Source organism: Pipistrellus hanaki (assembly GCF_964339955.1).
Source record: "Pipistrellus hanaki genome assembly, chromosome: 6".
NCBI lineage: Eukaryota > Metazoa > Chordata > Mammalia > Chiroptera > Vespertilionidae > Pipistrellus > Pipistrellus hanaki.
Window position 1 is genome coordinate 17,260,552 of NC_140508.1, and position 22,448 is coordinate 17,282,999.

Consider the following 22,448-nt stretch of genomic DNA (forward strand, 5'->3'; position numbering starts at 1 on the left):
TCCACATGGGAGCAGCCATCTTGTGTGTTGGAGTGAGTGTTGAATATTACTCTTTTATTAGATAGGATGTGAAGTCTACATTACACAGACTCAATGTTGACCAAGTGAAAGTATAATTCTTACTCTCTTCTGGAGTGAGGTCTGGGTATACCTCTTCAAGGGCAGCTCGCAGCCTGCGCTCATCCACAAATGGCAAGAGAGCAACACCTGAGGAGACAAATGTACACCAGCAACCCGAGCTATTAGAATCACGGATTCACCAATAAACACTTCTAGTACTGTGTCCCTGCTAATATCCAAACATTTGGAACTGAACTCTATTAGCAAAAATTAACATGTAAATACTTTCCACTTTATGGTAGAAGAAAAGTTCCTTTATATTTTCCAACCTTAAAATGGCTCTTATGAAAAACCATGTTTGCTAAACATTAACTCTCTGATGATAAAATGTTTGAATTAAATGAACAAGAGGTCCTCTGATATGTCTATGTTCTAGCCTTACTTACACTAGGAAGTCCTTGGGTAAGCCAGTTAATCTCCCAAAGGCATGAGCTTATCCTCTAATTTTTTTAGCACTTCATTTCTTCTTTTGTAAAAAAGAAATCATACAACTAAAATATTCAGAAAGGGCCCTAGTCAGTTTGGCTCAGTGGACAGAGTGTCGGCCTGCAGACTGAAGGGTCCTAGGTTCGATATCAGTCAAGGGCACATGCCTGGGTTGCAGGCTCAATCCCCCGTGGGCAGTGTGCAGGAGGCAGCCGATCCGTGTTTCCCTCTCACATGGATGTTTTTTCTCTCTCTCCCTTCCATTCTCTCTAATAAAATAAAATATTAAAAAAAAAACTTTTATGCATAAAAAAGACACCATCAACAGAGTGGAAAGACAACCCACATAATGTAAAAAAATATATGCAAATCATGCAATAGATTAGTATCCAGAATATGTAAAGCATTCCAACAACAAAAACCCAATTCAAAAAATGGGCTAAAGACCTGAGTAAATGTTTTTCTAATGTAGACATAGAAATAGCCAATAAGTACATAAAAACAATGCCCACTAACAATAATCATTAAGAAAATGAAAGTAAAAAACATAGTGTGATACCACTTCACACCAATTAGTATAGCTATTATCAAAAAAACAGAACAAGTGTTGGCAAGGATACAGAGAAATTGTAATCACTGTGCATTGCCTTATTTTTTCTCTTAACAATTTATACTACAACTAGAGGCCCAGTGCATGAATTCGTGCATGGGTGGGGTCCCTGGGCCTGGCAAGCAATCAGGGCTGGCCAGCCAGGTTGGTTGGCTGGGAGGAGGGACTGTGGGAGTACACTGGCCATGAGGGGGCAGCTCCTGTGTTGAGTGTCTGCCCCCTGGTGGTCAGTGTGGTGTCATAACTACCAGCTGGTCATACGGTCATAATGGTCGCTTAGACTTTTATATATATAGATGATATAATCATCAAGTCACCTGCATGCTTATATATTTACTTATATTTAATAAACCCACATAAGGACTTATTTTTAAAAATATATTTACATATATTTTTACTTTACCACCTCATATTCTCTTCTCCCTCCACAAAGCATCTTCAAAACCATCTAATGCCCCAATCCATTTACATACAACAAAATATAACCACAGAGCACAACACTTAACCCTAATTAATGGGTTGCATTTTCCATTATAATTTTATTAAAATAATATGAAATTTCCATTATGACATAAAGTACAAGACAAACCTAAAAAAATCTCAAAATATAATCATTTATTTTATTTTCATTTTTTAAAATGTATTTTTATTAATTTCAGAGAGCAAGGGGTGAGAGAGAGACAGAAACATCAATGATGAGAATCATTGATTAGTTATCTTCTGCTGGGGATCGACCCTGCAACCCAGGTATGTATTTTTGACCAGAATCAAACCTGGGACCCTTCAGTCCATAGGCCAACAGTCTACCCACTGAGCCAAACTGGCTGGGGCAAAATATAATAATTTTAAATTGTAAATTATTATTTATCTCCTTTTGCCCCAAAACTCTCTTTGAATCATTTCATTGGTTATCCATACCATAGGGAATAACCAAATTAAGAGAGAGAAAACATGATTTACCAAACATGCTTATTATCCTAGAAAAATATATGGTGGAAGAGAGGTTAAAATGATTAGATAAAAGGGGCTTACTGTGTGAAAAATTCTTTATTGTGTTTTATAATTAGTCATCACACATTTGAGGAGTGTTAAATACCAGTGCACAAAAATTTGTGCTCTCAGGGGGGGTCCCTCAGCCCGGCCTGCGCCCTCTTGCAGTCCGGGACCCCTTGGGGGATGTCTACCTCCAGGCTTAGGTCTGCTCCCCGGGGGACCAGGCCTAAGCTGGCAGTCAGACATCTCTCTGGCAGTCCAGGAGCCCTTGGGGGATGTCCAATGGACTGCTTAAGCTGCAGTTGCACATCCTTACTGCTGCAGAGGAGGACATCCTTAGCACTGCAGAGGAGGCGGCAGAGGCTCTCGCCACTGTCACAGCACTCGCAGCCGTCAGCCTAGCTTGTGGCTGAGCAGAGCTCCCCCTGTGGGAGTGCACTGATCACCAGAGGCAGCTCCTAGGTTAAGCGTCTGTCTCCTGGTGGTCAGTGCATATCATAGCAACCGGTCAATATACCATTAGGGTCAATTTGAATATTACCCTTTTATTATATAGGAGTCTTACAAAATATGTGAACAAAGGAATGAGAAATTAATAAATAAACTTTAAGTAATAATTAATGCCAAGCATTTACACGAAATTTCTAATACATTTTTCAAATATTTCAATGGCGTACAAGTCAATCTCCACAGACACTATCTCTCAACAACCTACCCTGTTTCCCCAAAAATAAAACAGTGTCTTATATTAATTTTTGCTCCCAAAGATGCGCTAGGTCTCATTTTCAGGGGCTGCCTTATTTTTCCATGAAGAAGAATACGGTACACATTTATTGTTAAATGAAAATAAAGGAAATTTATTACCTGTATACGGTATGGTAGTACAGTAGTTGTCAACACAAACCAGACAAACTGTGAATCCTACAGTATCAAGAATTTACTCATTTATTCAATGACAATCATGTCATCATCTTCTGGAACATCATCATAACAATCCAATTCCTGAATTTCCTGGTGAATTTCTTGTGACTCCATTTCTTTCAGAATCAGTGGACCAAATCTCTGTTTAGCCTAGGGGGGGCCTTATTTTCGGGGGGATGCCTTATATTTCACTCAGAAGGAAACCTGTAAGTAGGTCTTATTTTCGGAGGATGTCTTATTTTCGGGGAAACACGGTAACAAGGTATCAATGAGCTACTAACTGGAAGGAGCAAGTACCAAGTCCAATAATTTAATCACAAAGGAGGTGAAAGATATGATGATTAATGTATTTCGACCCAACTTACTGTTTATCAGAATGTTGCTATTAAAACTACTATTAATCATTGCTAATCCCAGGTTAAGTGAAAAAACATCAAATTTTCACATATAATTCTTATAATATTTATCTTTCATTTACAGTAATTCTTCCATACTATAAATCATGTTTTCTCACAGTTTTACCAAAAAGTTAAGATTATTTTAACAAAAAGAAATAATATCTAAATTTTACCTTGCCATGCATATTTCTTTCCATTCAAATCAATAGCAAAATCTTCAGGGTAAAAGTCAATTATACTGGAATCCTATATCAAGAAGAAAAGTAAAGACTCAAAATAAAAGTTACATGCTGCTGTTATAGAGGAATTTGTTAAAATTTTCATTCAAGTTATCAAGCCTGATTGAGAAAATGAAGTTTCATTCCTTTCAAAAACATTAAGCTAAAACAAACAAACAACAACAACAACAAAATTAAGCTAACAGGTGATTAATTCCAGGTCTAGTAAAACAAAATAAACAATATTATTTTAAATGATGAATACAAAGCATTATTATAGAACTGTAAAGCTGACAACTGTGGACCCAAGACAGTGAGTGAAGAGTTTATTGATTGCAATAATTCCTCTTTCCCAGCTTGGTCTCACTCTTTTTAGCTAGCACACAAAACAAGCTCAGAGGTGTCTTCTGAGCTCTTGTAGCCACCATAAAGGGCTGGAAGAAGTCAAGACAGATTCAGCACAAAACAACTTGTCCTAAGTTCTACAGTGTAGTGAAGGCCTGGGGGTCAGCAGGGTAGTGGTGGAGGGGGTCAAGCAGGGAAAAAAAGGGGACTTCTGTAATACTTTCAACAATAAATTTAAAATCATGATAATTATAACAATAAACTAATTTTAAAAATAATTTCTCCAAAACACAAATTAACTTTATTTACTGAGTTGGGGTACTGATGCCAAGGAAACCAGAGGTGGAAAAAGTAGTGAAAAATACATAGTAGAACTCACATACTTTTACTTTATTTCTATACTTTACTGTTTCAACTAAGATGCAAAAGCAACTATGACTAATATTAGTAAAATCTATGACAAAACCCAGTTACCAGCACACTCAAAATGCTAAGACTCACTGGATCACTCATGAGCTTTCGCCATGATGGAGGTAGAAAGTTACCACTTGCAGCTGGAAAAACTCCCATAAGTTGTTCCAGTGGTTTAAACTGGAAACCAAGAAAGAAAAACGTTTCAGATAAGTTACACAATTTTTATCTAAGCCAAAATTCTATGAATTTAATGGCTCTAAATAATCAAGCTTACCGGTTTAGTGCCCTTCTCAAAATCAGAAGGCAAGTCCGCAATACCTTCAAAGTCTGAAGCAAATGGTGCATAATGGAACGGGTAATACCACTTCCAGGAAGCACAGCCCTTAAATCATTAATAACAAAACCAAAAATCTATGTTAATGATGGTCACAGCACAAATACAAACAAAAGTTAGAATATTAACACACAACTTCTAGTACCGTATTTTTCGGACCATAAGACGCACCGGACCATAAGACGCACCAGTTTTTAGAGAAGGGAAATGAAGAAAAAAAGATTCTGAAACAAATAGTGTCCTAAAATATTTTATGTGCATTAAAACCCAACATCACAGTCATAAACACATGTAATCAACCCTGTAAAGTAAACAGCAGCATTTAGAACCATTTTAGAGCCGGGCAAGCACACAGAGACCACACAGAGCCGGGCAAGTAAAAAAACTTTTTTTTTTACAGTATATGTGTAGGCTATATTTGGACCATAAGATGCAGGGACTTTTTCCCCCCACTTCTGGGGGGAAAAAAGTGCGTCTTATGGTCCGAAAAATACGGTATATATTCCATATATTTTTTCCCACAAGTCCTAAAAGTTATTTTGATTAAATCTGAACTTTCAGCAAAGCATCTAATTATATAAATATATAAAAGCCTAATATGCTAATTGTCCCTCTGACCATTTCACCATTTGCTATTACACACACTGACCACCAGGGAGCAGACGCTCCAACTGGTAGATTAGCTTGCTGTTGGGGTCCAGCCTATCGGGACTGGGCGGGACTGGGCGAGATGGGCCGGACATGCCTTGGAGCCCTCCCATGGTTCCTCTCTGGCCTCTAAAATATTTCTTCTAATTAATTTCCTCTCTGTGCACAAATCTGTGCACTGGGCCTCTAGTTTTTAATAATCAATTCACACCAAAATTTGTATTTAGACACAGTATGGTTATGACTTTTAGCCTTAACATGTTAAATAACCGGACTGTTTTGTCTTCCGGATGGAAGTATTGTGTCAGTCACCAGTGACTGACCTGGGGCTTAAGGTATTCAATGAGTTTCAAGGCATGTCTTTACAACTCTAGAGCTGCCATTATCAAATATAATGAAGAGCAACTGCAGCTCACATTTACTTGAGCCCATTTGGGTGGGTAAGGGACATCACTGAAACAGAGGTTGAGAGTAAAACAGCCAAAAGTTTCATTTTACAACTCCTTATATATATATATTTTTAATATATTTTATTGATTTTTTTACAGAGAGGAAGAGAGAGGGATAGAGAGTTAGAAACATCGATGAGAGAGAATCATCCATCAGCTGCCTCTTGCACAACCCCCACTGGGGATGTGCCCACAACCAAGGTACATGCCCTGGACCGGAATCGAACCCGGGACCCTTCAGTCCGCAGGCCGACGCTCTATCCACTGAGCCAAACCAGTCTCGGCAACAACTCCTTATATTTTCATATGACAACTTTCTCTTTACCATAAAAATATTTAAGTATACCCATTGAAAAGAAAACAAAAGCAAATAATACTCATAGAAATGAGGAGTTTTCCTGATAAGTGTTTGACTCTGTGCCTAATAAATTAAAATATTAAAGGTAGGAGTAAAACATGAAATTAGAATACTTTACGATCAATATTATATCATTGTTTAGTGCATTAAAAATTTCTTCCTAATTACCAACAAACTTCATCTATTCCCAGGCCACACCAAACTTAACTTGCTTCACTCTCAGAGTATAAACCCAGATATTATCTAACAGTGTTATAGTCCCTATGCTTACATAATCTCTCACCACTCTGACATCTCAATTACTAATGGTTTTCAGTCAGATGGAATTACTCCAATTAGAATGCACTTCATGTAACATCACTACATTACATGGAGGAAATCCTATCATTCAAATTCCTTTCAAATTCTTACTAACATTTTCCACTTTTCCTTTGTTCGGTCATTTAGTGACTAGTAGTTATTCAGTTATTTTTTTGAAAAAACATTGAACTTTAATCATATGAAAGCCAAAGTACACTCAACTACACAATTTAATGCTAAAATCCTTTAATGAAACCAAAATTAGCTTTGTTTATATACTAACATTTAAGGGACTTTACAAACAAGTATTATTTAAGGTAATGAACTTCTAAATAGGAAACTTAATAAAGGAAGTCTGGGTTTAATTTCAGAATATATCTCAATAATATACACTATTACAATATTTTAGAGAAAAACATTCTTTTTTTTACCTGGTAATAATATCGAAGAACCCAGCAGAGCCCTTCAACATAAGATTGTACAACTTTACGACGAAATTTCTCATCAGCCGCGTCAACATCAAATTTGTTCTTGTAGTACCGCTGCTTCCAACCAGCTTCCCAAAGCCTACAAACCAGTCAAAGTCAGTTTATGTGGAATAAATATACTTTCAGTAATTATCTACCAATTCATTGTCCAAATCAATGTAAATTTAATATCCAGGTGAAACATAAATGAGCTTTATGGTAATGCTAACACAACTTCACTTAGTTATTTCTAAAAAGTCCACTTTCCCAGGATTTATTATCAACTTAAAGATAGCTAAACATCAGCCGAAACCGGTTTGGCTCAATGGATAGAGCGTCGGCTTGGGGACTGAAGGGTCCCGGGTTCGATTCCGGTCAAGGGCATGTGCCTTGGTTGTGGGCATATCCCCAGTGGGGGGTGTGCAGGAGGCAGCTGATTGATGACTCTCTCTCAACAATGTTTCTAGCTCTGTATCTCTCTCTCTTCCTCTCTGTACAAATATCAATAAAATATATTAAAAAAAAAAAGATAGCTAAACATCAAAAGCACAAACTAGTAATACCATTATAAAACTACATTTTAAAAAAGAACAACCATTTATTAAACTACTTTAATAACATCTGTTTGCTCAAACTTTCATACTATTTTACATGTAATTTTAGATTGTGGGAACAATTCTAAAACTACATTTTAAATTCAAATACTGAAATTTTATATTGATCAAGTTCCTCGGTTTGTTAAAATATATTTAAACTGTACCAAAAAAGTCCAATTACTTTTTAGAAAATGACTAACAGGATTCATTTTTTAAAAGGCAAAGTGGCCGAAACCAGTCTGGCTCAGTGGATAGAGCGTCAGCCTGCAGACTGAAGGGTCCCGGGTTCGATTCCATTCAAGGGCATGTACCTTGGTTGCGGGCACATCCCCAGTAGGGGGTGTGCAAGAGGCAGCTGGTCGATGTTTCTCTCTCATCGATGTTTCTAACTCTCTGTCCCTCTCTCTTGTAAAATATCAATAAAAAATATTAAAAAAAAAAAAAAAGGCAAACAGTGGTTTATAAAAAAATATGTATACCTACTCTATCCCTGGGCAACTTACCTGATACTGTATCACGTAAGAGTTGCTATTGGCTTAAGATATGTATGTATGTTCTGCCAAACCAAGAAGCAAGCCAACCAATTCACTAAAATTATCGCTAATCACCAAACAATAATAATAATAATAATAATAATAATAATGATAATGATAAATGTAAAAACCCCTATTTTAACCCAAAGCATGTTTTTTTTTTTTAAGTATTCATTTCTCACTCTGAGAGATTTAAACATTTTATTAAAGGTACACAAAAAAAGCAAAAAAAAAAAAAAAGCCCTAGTTGTTTTGGCTCAGTGGATAGAGCATCGACCTGCGGACTGCAGGGTCCCGGGTTCAATTCCAGTCAAGGAGTCAAGGGCACATGCCAATCAATGATTCTCTCTCATCACTGAGGTTTCCATCTCTCTCTCTCTCTCTTCCTCTCTGAAATCAATAAAAACATATTTAAAAAAACAAAAACAAAAAAATACCACACAAAAACTACACCTGCACAGATTAAGAACATCAAATTGATTATCCTTTTAATAGCTATTTTCTACCATTTACCAGATCTTACAAATTAGTCATGTTTCAGAATACACCATATCAATTTTAAGTTCTCAAACACACTCAAAGTATTCACAGAATATCAGGAGAAATATCTACTATCCATAATGTGGATTACCACTATTTACAGGAAATATCAATGAAATAAATGCTAAAAACTCCAAACATTTCTTGTTGTTGTTGTTAATCTTTACCTGAGGATATTTTTCCATTGATTTTAGAGAGAGTGGAAGGGAGGGAGACAGACAGAGAAACACACTGATTGGTTGCCTCTTGCACGCACGGGAATCAAACGGTGGACCCTTCAGTGCGAGGGTCAATGGTCTATCCATTGAGCCAAACCGGCTAGAGCCAAACATTTCTTTTGATAGAAGTATTTCTACTTTGCTTATCCTCAGCAACAGGATTAAACAATAAAAGTTCTAAGTAAATTAAGTTAACTATTAAACTGGTATTAAACATGATGGCTACCAGTAAAAGAAAAAACACTCTAAGAAGAAAGTCCAGAGTTACAGAATCAGAGAATAAAAACTTAGATCGGGTAAAAGTTCCATTACAAGTCACCACATATCTCAGAATCTCACATCAAAAAATATTAGAAAAATGCAGTATCATACATGACACTTGTGAAGTTTCTTATCATAAATACAAACATACCAATCATGTCCCGTAACAGCAGTATGAGCTGTGAACCACTATTGTTTGTTTAACTTCGAAATATATCATTTTGCTAAATTCATAATGAGTTTCAATTATTGAGATTGCTGGTCTTTTATACTTGGAGCCCAGGCTGCAAACCTGGATTTAATTACATAAAGCCTGTTAAATAATGACCAAATCTTCTGGATAAATTAGATAATCAAAGTTTCCTCTCATAAATTATAAAGAGATAAAGGGAAACTTCTCTGCAATGAAATATAATTGTGCATATGCAATTTTGTGGCTTTAAAAAATATACACATTTATTTCTTAACCAAATGTCGTTTGTGTATTTCATTTTGAGGAATAACCTTTTGATAGAAGATTAAAGCAGACTATATTAAGTATAACTGAACTTAATAGGTTAAGCAGCTTGAAATTTTAAACTCAAACTGGTAACATTCAGATCATATAGTCAGAACTAAACACCTCATGTCTAGCTGACCTAGTGCTTGGTCTCAGAGGGAAAATTGGTTTGAAGGACAAAAGCCTGCACGCATACTAATCTAGATACTTAGTTTTAACACCAATAGTTTCTTATACATCTCACTGGAATTTACTGACTAATCTAAACCTTCACATTAATTACTGAGGATAAAAAGATCACAGGCAAGCATCTGCAGGCACTGGTGCTCTAAGCTAAAGAGTATTAATTATACTACATCCATTACAGCAATTTGCTAACAAAATGCAACCAAAAAAAATGTCTTCACCTGACATTATCCTCTGGCTCAGGTTCACTGTCACTGTCATCTGCTTTTCGTTTCATTCCTCCTAACGGAGATGGGGAACCATCAGAAGTGAAACTTGTATTAGGAGATACTGAAGGACTCTGCAGACAATTAGAACATTACAGAGACAAGATTTAATTACTCACTTCACATAAGAAGTCACATCAAACTATTACCACCATGTTTCATGATACCACTTTTGTTTTTTTTTAAAGTTATCAAATAGATATGGTAAATATATTTAGAAAATACAAAGACCAATCTTGGCCTACTTCACCTCCCCCTAAACAAGTAATATAGTACCAAGCTTCTTATGCTTACACCAAAAAACAAACAAACCCCTGAACATTCTTAGGATAAAAACCGCTTCAAAAGAAAAAAAAAAAAATTTAATTTTATACACTTTTAAAATTATAAGACTTGAATATTTTTTCCTTTGGTGGTTCCCTCATGTTACAAATTTATGATCACATTCCACCAATTAGCAAAAGTTGTAAATGGAAAAAAATATATAAATTAATAAGAAATAACACATTAAAAAGTAAATACTGGTGAGAATGAAGTTAAATAAAATGTTCTACCTAGTACAACCACTCTGAAAAGCAACTGTCTATAATAATAAAAGTGTAATATGCAAATCGACCTAACAGTGGAATGACTGAGCCAGGGCTGCGAGGATGGAGCCAGGGCTGCGAGGGCGGCCAAGGCTACGAAGGCCCACTCTGGCATGATTTTCGTGCATCAGGCCTCTAGTTTAATAATAAGACTGTCAGATAACTGTTAAATCATTTTATATATACTGTTTTAAAATTCAATGCACAAATAAAAATCTACAACTCATCTTTAAAAAAATGCAAATTTTATTATTTCAGTTAGATACCACTTTAAAGTAAAATTTAAAGTATTGTCTTTAAAGTATTATCAGTTTTATCTTCTTCTGTGTCTAATTCAATGAATACAGTAGCACACTAAAGTATATTAATATTTAATTTAAAAATTATAATCTTCTGCAACTTTAAGTTGTGTGTTAAATGACCAAAAACTAAGTGATAGAAAAGATTTCCATGGTAAAGATCTTTTTCCGATATCCACAGTATACGAGATATTTCAAGTAAATTAAATTATTTTTAAGATGAGAGCTGAGTCTCTCTCTTTTTTTAATTTATTGATTTTAACATGAGAGGAAGAAAGAGAGGGAGAGAGAGAAGGGGAGAAAGGAAGCGAGGAGGATGAGAGAGAAAGAACTGTTGTACTTGGAAAATGAGATGGGTACTTTTAGTCAGACATATCTGAGTTTGAAATACCAAATCCAATCTTTACTGACTGTACGGCCCTGAGCAATTTATTTAACCTCTGTCAGCCTCTGCTTCAAATGGGGATGATAATGCTCTATCTTTTTACAGGTTATTGCAAGGATTAAATAAAACAATACATGTGAAAAACCAACAACATAATGCCAGCTCGCACCAGGTACCGTAGTTACCATTAATTAAGTTACCATTATTTTTAAATCCAACACTAATCCATTTGAATCAAATTATGAGAAGATGTTCCTATAAACTGCCTAAGTACAGAGTTGTTGTAAAAAGCAAACTTTCCCAAATTGACAAACTACATTTAAACTTTATCTTTAGATAAAAATAATATACCTTCAACGGAAAAAAAAAAAGGGGGGGGGGTACTTGCTCTTCAATACTAAATCTCTGCTGCTCTCCTTTCTGCTCTATCTCTACCAGTAAAAGTTTTCTTTCCTACCCATAGCTAGTTTGGCTCAGTGGATAGAGCATCAGACTGCGGACTGAAGGGTCCCAGACTTGATTCCAGTCAAGGACACATGCCTGGGTTGCGGGCTCCATCCCCAGTAGGGGGCATGTAGGAGGCAGCTGATCAATGATTCTCATCATTGATGTTTCTATCTCTCTCTCCTTCTCCCTTTCTCTCTGAAACAAATGAAGTTTTTTTTTGTTTTTTTTTAAAGTACTCTTTCCTAAACATACCAAATTCATACCATTTCAAATTTCTTTTGAAAAAGCTATTTTTGCAATCAAACTTATTAAACTGAACCTGGTCACAGATATAATGAAACCATATTTCAGAATGCAACATTTAAAAACATATTTACTTAATATAAATAAAGCCATGAATAAAACCATATTTATAAGGAAACAAACCTATCTAATATAACATTAACAATGCAGACCATCACCAGTAGACACCAGTCAACTGAGACTAACACACCCAAACATTTAGAAAAAAGTAAAATATAATCTTAAAGGCTCCCTTTAAATAAACTTCATGATTTTAAAGGAATTTCATAACTTCACTTCATAATTTCTTAAACTTGGAACATTAAAGATGAAAATCCCTCCAGGGATAGAAACAACCATGTCAAGAGGAATTAAGACAAGATCAAATCAGCAACCTAATCAGCAATCTCTCCACTCCTATTCCCATGTCAGATATTAATCAATAATGGGTCTAGTTCTGTAGAGTCTAAATATAGTTCTGGAATCGTTCTCAAAGCATCACAGCTGGCAAAGTTTAAACCTACTGGCTGCCTGAGATTCAGAAAAAAATAGTCTATCAGCAATATGGTATTTGAGAATACTTGTCACTCTCGGTTCCTCTGAGGGGACTATAGTCCCTATCGTCTTAAATAATGGGCATCAGTTTTTTTCTGTTTGACTCGCGTGTCTCATTGCAATCCCTTTCAGTAACCCTCCACATCCCACTCTGTTAATGGTGTAAGGAATAAGACAAGAAGACAAAATCAGACAACAAAAAAACACAACAGAAACCTAGGCTGCTTCTCTCAAGAAGTGTAAAATCTCAGTTCTCAAATTTCAAATCTAAGGTTCTTTAAAACTTCGAGGTGTGAATTTATGGCAAGATAAATCTAATCAGTCTCCTGATATGGCAAACATTCTGCACATAGGACTTCCCAGTAATAAGAGATTTCAACATCAATACAATAACGATGAGAATAATGAAATCTAAACATCCAAACTTAGGCTGTTTCCTTGGATATATCATAGCTATGATTTATGTTAAGATACCAAACCTTATATACTATCTTACCTTCTCTATAATTCTCTCCCTCTCCCCCTCCCCCCTCCCCCTCCCCCCCTCCCTCCCTCCCTCCCCCCCCCCCTCTCTTTCTCGCCTACTTGTCCAAAATAAGCACTAACTTTTATTATCTGCCATCTGTGAATGTTGGTTGGTAGTCTGTTTCCTCACCCCTATTGCTGCCCTGTCCACATGCTCTGAACCCATGATCTGTTGCTACTATTACAGGGAGCTGAATCGGAGAGTGAGAGTTTAAGCAGTAAAGAGTACCTACAGTATTGAAAAATTGAGGAATACTATTCTCTAAAATGACCCTAACTGATGCCTAGAAGGAAATGGGAAATAGGCAGCAAAACCCACCATCTCTCTTGCTCCAGCTTAATTTGCATGTCCAAGTAATGCTTCTAGCACCATCACCACCTAGTACCTTGGGTCCATTTAAACCACTGCAGCCACTTAGCTATTTATACTTAATATATATTTAATTTCTTTCATATTATTTACATATTTTCATATTGATGAAAGTAAACTTAACAGAATTAAAAATATCTCAAGGTAAAATAGAAAAAACTATAAAACAACTCTAGGTAAGTGATAAAATTCACACACAATTGCAAGGGACATCTGATAGTCACCATTCTTCAATGCCACATAAAAGTAAGTCACTTACAGAGTTATTCTGCATCCTCATTTCATAGGCTGCTTGTCTCGGATTATTGGCTACTTGAGACCCTGAATTTCTTGAACCCAAGGCATGAGGAGTCAATATTCCACCAGGAGTGAAAGCTGGTTGATCTCTCTAACGTGAATGGAAATAAATTCAGAAATTAAAATTAAATGACAACACAGATGACAGGAAGAAAAGAGAGCAACAACAACAAAAAAAATGTAAGCACTTTAAAAAATGAAAATGGACTTCTATTCACATTTACACAGTTGTTGACACTTAGATCTGATTGAAGCTTACCCTAAAAATAATAGTTTGCAATTTTTTAAAACACTTTATTGATTTTTTTACAGAGAGGAAGGGAGAGGGACAAAGTCAGAAACGTCGATGAGAGAGAAACATTGACCAGGTGCCTCCTGCACACCCCCCACTGGAGATGTGCCTGCAACCAAGGTACATGCCCTTGACCGGAATCTAACCTGGGACCTTTCAGTCCGCAGGTCGATGCTCTATCCACTGAGCCAAACCGGTTCTGACAAGTCTGAAATTTTTAATAACTCTGAAAGTACAAATAATTCACTATTTTGATATATACAGAGAATATATTCCAGCTAATTAAGCTAATCTATTATGTTTATTTACAATTTCAGAACACATTCAAGACAAAATTCTAGGCAAATTAAGTATAACTAATAAGATAAAAAACAAGCCAAGAGTTTGATTTATACAAAGGAATACAACTTTTATTTACTCTTCACTTTCCTAGAATTCACTTTCCAATTAATTAGAGCTATGATTCAAACTGTAATAGGTAACAACCATGGCTGACTGATACAAGAGAAATTTTTTATATACGTAGACATTGACTGAGAGTAAATAATTATATATAGGGTAGAAAATAAATATGCCCCTCCCATTCTAAGTGGTTTTGAACCTACTTGCAATAATAAACATCTCTACTTTTTTTCTTTTCTAAATTCCCGAAATTGCTTGATTCCAACAAAATATATAATAATAAAAAGCAGTCCCGAGTATAATCTCCATGAGTTTAAAATCTAATAAGGAAGATATGAAAATCAAGAACTAAAGAAGTTAAGTGACGATAAATCACACAATTAAGAAAACAAATACCACTGCAAGAAGCCCCAGAGTGAAAAGAACTGCTCCACCAGTCTATGAGCAGAAGAGAGAGACTTTGTAGAAAAGGTAAGATATGAGGGAGTCCTGAAGTAAAAAAATCCATTCGAAGGTACCAAATGAAGGCAATGATCTGAGTGTGGAGGGACATGGTGTATTTGGAAGGTAGAAGGGAAAAGGCTGGACAGATAAAATTCGACCAAATCACAGTGCACTCTGCATGCCAGACGAAGATAAAACTGTATTCTGAGGAAACCAAGGAGTCACTGGTGATTTCCGAGTAGAGAAACAACAAAAATTTGAATGTCATGTTCTGGGAATACTAACCTTACAATGATGGAGACAAAATGTAGTAACTTTCAAGAGGATACAAAAGGTTAACTATTTTTTTATTACAAAAGCAATACCTGATTAGTATAAATGCCACCCCCTCTTGCCCATGAATTGTATCCCTTCAGATGCTTGAAAAAGGACTTTACTTTCAATACCAGCATTCTTTCTCCATATAAGAAGGCAGCTGGTTGAACATTATGTCCCTATCCAATTCTTACTGGATAAGAAATAAAAAGCTATTGTATCAAACATTTTCCTCCCAAATTGTAAGCCATGCTATTGCCAATCATATTAATTAAAACTCACCTTCATTCTCTTTCTTTTTTCTTTCTGTCGTCTTCTAAAACTGTCCTAAAAGTATAAAATCCACATATTCTGTCAAATAATTACACAAAAATGTAAGAGTTAAACATTACCAGGAATGATTTGAGAGACAATTAAAGTTTTAAAGGAAGACCCCAGAAACCTAGATACATAATTAAACTAGGTGATAGACTATATGTTTAAAGTGCTGCTTAACAGAACTTTAGATAGGTAGAGAGCATTCTATATTTAGGTACAATTTAACTTCCCTCTTTTTTTCATATCATTCCAGGAAAGAATGAAAGACTCATGACAAAAACTATTGGCTCTATCTTGGAGTAAACAGACTACCAATGTGTAAAGCTACAAATAGAATAACAAGGAATTCTTAAGCTGTAGTTGAAGTCAGTTAATAATCAAGATGTCAGTTTAAAAATATTTAAAAGACAATAGTGAGCCTCTGTTACCTAAAAAGGGCTGTAACACATATGACATATGACACAGTGGGTAAAGAGAGAAGCGGGCTCTATGTAAACACCTCCCCAACCCCCGGGCTCTAAAAAGGCAATTTAATGAAAGGACGGACATTCAGATGTTCACACTGCTTATTCTGGGCCAATTTTAACTCATAGGAAAGGGTCCAGTCTGCATCATCAAATTTTCAAAATGTAGCTGTAGTTGTAACCGCATAGGGTTTGGGGTTGATGTTGCTTCCCCACTAACTGTTCGGACTATTCAAAGGCCTCCTTTACATCTCATGCCCAAAATTCTGTGACTATCAAGGCACTGAAATGACAGCTAACGTGGCCATGGCTGCAACTACGGCCTAAACCAAGGGCCAGATGGTTCTGTCTGGCTGTCATCCTATAGCTTCACTTCTGTCTTTTCCAGGTTAGTACTGTCAACTGCTGTGTGTTAACAAAATTTGAAAATTGTGCTTTCAGCCAGGAGAGGGGTTGAATGTTAAATACATGGTGAATGACTACCTTAAAACCTCCTAAAATATGAAAACCACCATTTATTTAATCAAGCTTTTGCCCCCACCTGCAGTGAAACTTCTCTTATCTAACTACACAATGACTGATAGGCTGTGATTATTCAGTCTGCAGTCCTTGTCTGACCATGACTCTTTCCTTCTTGGATCATGCTCTTCACTTGGCTTCCAGGACATTACACACACGGCTCTCCTCATTCACTCTTGCTGCTTGCCCTTGCTCCTCAGCTCCCCAACCTCTTTGTTGGTATTACTCTGAACCCAGTACTTAGGCTTCTCCACTTCTCTACTCTCGTGGGAGTAAGCATCTAGCTTCAAGGCTTTTAACACCATCGAAATACTTAAGACTTCCCAACCAGCACCTCTTTCCATTCACCACCTCGATTCACTTTCTGGGCTTCCTCATCAGTTGCTCAGACCATTTTTCAATTGCTCAGATAAAATGCCTAGGACTCATTCTTGGTAGCTTGCTTTTTCTCACACCTAGCACTTAACCCATTAGCCAATCCCATTGGTCCTATCTGCAAAATATGCAGAATCCAACTTGTCACCTCCGCTACAACTATGCTAGCACCATTGGACCTGACTGCTTCTATCTTTGCCTCCATACAATGAGTCTCAATATAACAGCGAGTGGCCCTTTGATAATCTTGTCACTTTTATACTTAAACCCCTCCAGAGTGAAAGCTAAAGTCCTTGTAATGACCTACAGGGTCCTGCCGGATCTGGCCCGCCACCATCTTTCTGACCTCTTCTCGGCTCCTGCCACACTTGCTCCCTGCAGTTCTGGGAACATCTGGGTGGGCTTCTGCCGAGCCTTTCCATGGGCTATTCCCTCCATCTGAAATGCTCTTCCTGCAACTGTCTGCACGGTTTACTCCCTCCTATCCTTCAGGTCTTTATTCAAAGTCATCTGTGCACATGGCCCTCTCTAATCACCTTTTCTAGAATTGCAAACCACCTATTTTCTTCATGGTACTTATCCCTAACACATTACACAATTTACTTAAGTTTTTGTGTTTATCATCCATCTCCCCGAGAAGAATGTCAGCATTGCAGGGTTAAGATTTTTTTTAAATTTTTTTTTTGGTGTGTGTGTGTGTGTGTGTGTGTGTGTGTGTTTTGTTTTGTTTTGTCTGTTATATCAGTAACACTCCGAATACTATCAGGCACATGGTAACACTAAATAAATATTTGCTGAATAAACAGACAATATTTGTTAAGCTTAAAAAGTAAACCCCAAAGCTCATAAAACAATAAGCATCACATTTACCTAACTGCTCAATTTAAATAATAAATATTGATGCATGCCTCTTATACTATCTGTTCTGTTAGTTAAATACCTATTTCTAAGGGTGATAGTCACACATATGCAGAATAGGTCCTTCTGGATGCTATCAACTCCTTTGGAAATCTATCAAAAGTGGACACTTTCCAGGAAAATACAATGGAATTTCTGAGAGTTCATTACCCCCCCACCCCCACCGCTATGCCCAACCATGTTGATGGATGTCATATGATGTCAACAACACCCAAAAAGACCCAAAGTTTTAAAATGTCCTCTTTGCCAGGGTATCTGAAAACCATTACTACCTAAATCTGAGGCACACTGGTATCTATCAAATCCCATACAACCTGCCCTATTGCCAAATATCACCAATATTTAGTAGTGTAAAGTCTGCTAAAGCCACATAAAGGACTGTTCTAACGAGGCTTTTACACCAAGCAGTACACACTACGTACAGCTTTCTCTTAAAACATAAATGGCAGCAGGTCAAGTGGAACCACTATAATTGTTGAAGACTTAGTTAACATAGCTGTCCTGGCAGACATTAGGTATCCCAGACAAAGTTAGTTCTGTTATTTGAATTTTACATATAAAAAATTCTTGCCATCAAAGATTACCAAATACCAAAAGCTTTGGATTGCTTCCAGTCCACTCACTCTTTTACTTAAAATGGTATTCCAAATTCTAAAATAAGAGATCACTAGCTACAGTATATAAAATTGAAGAAAACATGAAATCTTGTCAAATACAACATGTTTTAATGTTAGATCATGAAGCAATATAGCAATATTATGTCGCTATTTGCTCAAAATAGCATATGACATTTTATAAAATTAGTTTCCAAAGGATTTCCTTCACTCTCCTCTGCTACTATTACCTGCTCATTTTACCCACTGCTTGCCTCCCTTGCCACTCCCCCACCCCACTCATTCTCCAAGCTGCTGCCCCTCTCCCGCACTCACTCCCCAGGGCCTCTGAACCCCTGGCTGCAGACTAGGGGCCTGTGCATATCACTCTGACACCTCCACTTCTCTCTTTAGATATTTCCTCTTATCTCTCTAGAACTGGATACTCTTTCTCCTTATATGCCCACGCTTCTCAAGGTTTCTGTGGAAGGCACTTTCACTCCATATAAGCTCCCAGGAATTTTAAGTTCACACTCATGACTTGAAGTACCTCCTAGTCGCTAATGGTTCTCAAATCTCCTTTTAAAATCTTCTCCTCTGAGCTTTACACGTATCTATCAAATTGCTTCCTGGGCTTTTCTCTTTTCAGGTGTCTGAGTGCTTGAGGTATCTCTCAAACTCAAAATCTCCAAAATGAAATTTGATTTCTACCTTGTCACCACCCTAACCTGCTCTACCCTCAGTACTTACTATGTCAGTAAAGAGCACCAGCAAACTCTTAGCTGCTCAGGTCAAAAACACGAACTTCTCACCTAAGCCTGCACACTATCAGATGTAATCAATTTCTAGAGTTTTGTTATTCTATTTCCTTCTTTTAAAAAAATCTTTAAGGTTGAAAGTATTACCACTGACCTCTTCTAGCCTGCCTCCACACACCCCTACCTTGGCCCCAGACCTTCATCACCCTATGGTCTGTGTCAATGGGTTCTAATATATGCATACAAGTTCTTTGGTTGAACTCTTCCCACTAACCAACCAACCCACCCTCCCCACCTTATTTCCCTTTTTTAAGTTTAAATTTCTTACTCAAATCTGCAACTCCAAGCCTTGGCTGATGCAATCCAAATCACACCTCCTATATTCTACTACCAGAGTAAGAGTACAAAGCTCCTAGCTCTTAACCTGTCTTTCAGAGCATAAATATTTCCTATAAACATGGCAGCTCAATCCCAGCATTCTTGTAGCCTTGGAACCCTCATTTTATATCCTATTGATTAAACAGGTATTTAGATTTATATCTTAAGAATATGAAGAGAGAAAAATTACAATGCAACTCACAGTGTACAATATATATAATTCCACAAAGCAAGCATCAAAACCTTTATAAAATAACGAAAGCACTACCACTCATGATTACACTGATGTTTGATACAAATTAATGATGTAACAATGCACTCAAAGGTTAAAAGTACAATCACAGGATCATCACAGCCTATTAGAGACAGGAGACAGGAGCAATTTAGCTACTGCAATAGAAACACTTTACCTCATCATCCTTTCTCTTTTTAAAAATGCTATCCTCAACTTCACCAACTGCTAACATGATCATCTGTACTCTTTGTAGATTGACATAACCACTTTCTGTTAGGTAACCCTGTAAGTAATAAAATACATGTAAAATAACCTTCTTATAAAAGCAAATACTTCTGTTTTGAAATTATTCAAGAGTGAACTTACCCCAGTTTTGTGTACCACATTTTTGTATATGTTGACCAAACGGTCAATTGCACCTTCCCTGCCACCAGGAAACAAATATTATGCATTAGGACCAGTATTCACTGTAAAGGCAAGGAGGCTAAAGCAAGTCTTAAAACCCACAAAAACACACATACCTAATTTCTAACGATGGCAAATGAGGAAGAAAGTCATTTCCCACAAAGAAGCACATGAAGACCCAGTCATCAATGCTCCTCTCAACATCAAATGTGAATGGAAGGCTGGCCATGGTGAGCTCTCTTTCCAAATACTACAACCAAAAAGGAACATTGGCATTAAAGTTATTAAAGGCACCTTTGTCTTAGAGTGCCAATTCTAATGATTATGACTACATACCTCACGAAGAACATTAAGACGAAGGAAGATAAACTCTCCCTCTGCGCAAGGAAGACTATCTGCAAGTTCATCATGCTACAAGAAAGGGATCAAGGATTAAACATGCCCACTCTAAACTCGGTAAATTTTCAATCAAATAAATAAGGCTTTTTAAAAGCAGACCTATTTTAATACTGTTTTTTTTTTAAATAAAAAAAAAAAAAAGAATTCACCATAACATCCTATGCAAATCAACCGAATGGTGAAACAACCTGTCGCTATGATGTGCATTGACCACCAGGGGGCAGATGTTCAATGCAGAAGCTGCCCCCTAGTGGTCAGTGCGCTTCCACAAGGGGAGCATGGCTCAGCCAGAAGCCAGACTAGCTAAACCAGCAGACATCCCCCGAGGGGACCCAGACTACAAGAGGGCACAGGCCAGGCTGAGGGACACCACACCCCACCCTCTCCCCAAGCCTCTAGTTTTAAAAATAAAAATTACCCGTGATCCCAGTCACACTTACACCAAGTAGAAGCAAATGATTTTTCTGAAGGGGGACAGTAAATATTTTAGCTTGTAGGGTTCACACATGGTCTCTGTCCCATATTGTTTTATGTTATATTTTTTGTTTTTTACAACCATTAAATATGTAAAAATCATTCTTAGCTCATAGGCCAAATCTGCAATCCAGTTAGGGCTGTAGTTTGCCAACACCTAACCCACACACAACCAATATTAGCATTTTGATATAAAGTCCTCTAGATCTTTCTCTGTGAACATATAGTATATTTCTTACCTGCCTTTCTTCACTCAGCATGTCTTTTTAAAAGATTCCATATATTAAAACAAAAACCCCTTTAGAGGGGACTGGATATAATCAAGCAACCCAAAATATGTAAAAAAAAAATTGTTTAATATAGTTGACTTGCCGTTCCTTTTAAGAAACATAACCATGAAAAAATAACTCTTACAAATAAACATGTGCACTATGCATTACCTATAGGATCTAAGTCTCATGTAGATATGTTAGAAAAGTGGAAATAATATGTGTAATATAAGAGTGTGTACATGCTCTTAAATGTTTATGTACTTAAAAACTTACAATCTGATCATATAACTAGATGGGAAAAAAGCAATTTGACAAAACCCAGCATCCATTGATGATAAAAATTATCAGCACATCTGACAAACCTAAAGCTAATATCATACTCAACAGGAAAAATTTAAAACCATTTCCCATATGATCAAGTTGTCCACTTCCACCACTTTTATTCTACACTGGAGGCCATACGTGAGAGCCTCTCCTGTGGACACTCTTCCTATGCGCCCCACCTGCCTCCGGGACCAGAACCAACATCGGGATTGATCACGTGCGAGCCTTCGGTCGCTTCTTCATCATGAGCGCCAGTAGCGCCCTAGGTCAGGCCGCAGAGCCTGCAGCAGAGCAGCAGCGAGCCTACCGAGCAGTGGTGGCGCCAGGCACAGCGGGGGCCTGGGTGAGTGGGAGCAGTATGGTGCCTGGACCTGGGCTCGTGGGATGTAGGACTGCCAGTTTTGGCCTATCCCCATAGGCCAGGCTGAGAAACCCCACTAGTGCACAAATCCATGCACCGGGCCTCTAGTGTACCAATAATAAACTATCAGAAACAGAAATTCAGAAAACAATCCCATTTATAATTGCATCCAAAGCAAATTAAATACCAAAGAATATATTTAACCAAGGAGGTAAAAGACGTGTACTCAGAAAATTACAAGGTACTAAAAAAAGGAATTGAAGAAAATAAAAATAAATGGAAACATATGCTGTACTCATGAATAGATAGAATTAACATTGTTAAAATGTTCATACTACAAAAAGCAATCTATAAA

General features: G+C 37.0%; 2 protein-coding genes across 3 annotated transcripts in view; one reads left to right on the forward strand and one right to left on the reverse strand.

Annotated features, from left to right (window-relative positions):
* The window catches only part of LOC311624161 (general transcription factor II-I repeat domain-containing protein 2A-like), a 324,681-nt gene that overhangs the window by 204,591 nt on the left and 97,642 nt on the right, over positions 1–22,448 (forward strand). The window lies entirely within an intron of this gene.
* XRN2 (5'-3' exoribonuclease 2) overlaps positions 1–22,448 on the reverse strand; it is an 84,761-nt gene that overhangs the window by 36,938 nt on the left and 25,375 nt on the right. The window contains exons 10-21 of one of the 2 annotated variants that reach the window (XM_084887008.1): positions 20,600–20,674; positions 20,380–20,513; positions 20,225–20,282; positions 20,034–20,141; positions 15,583–15,627; positions 13,810–13,938; positions 10,056–10,174; positions 6,966–7,101; positions 4,720–4,827; positions 4,533–4,622; positions 3,642–3,714; positions 124–207 (exon numbers count right to left, since the gene is read on the reverse strand). In XM_084887008.1, coding sequence (XP_084743134.1) covers positions 124–207; positions 3,642–3,714; positions 4,533–4,622; positions 4,720–4,827; positions 6,966–7,101; positions 10,056–10,174; positions 13,810–13,938; positions 15,583–15,627; positions 20,034–20,141; positions 20,225–20,282; positions 20,380–20,513; positions 20,600–20,674 — 1,159 coding nt within the window. The remainder of the gene's footprint in view (positions 1–123; positions 208–3,641; positions 3,715–4,532; positions 4,623–4,719; positions 4,828–6,965; positions 7,102–10,055; positions 10,175–13,809; positions 13,939–15,582; positions 15,628–20,033; positions 20,142–20,224; positions 20,283–20,379; positions 20,514–20,599; positions 20,675–22,448) is intronic. The other variant, XM_084887009.1, reaches the window with a different exon arrangement.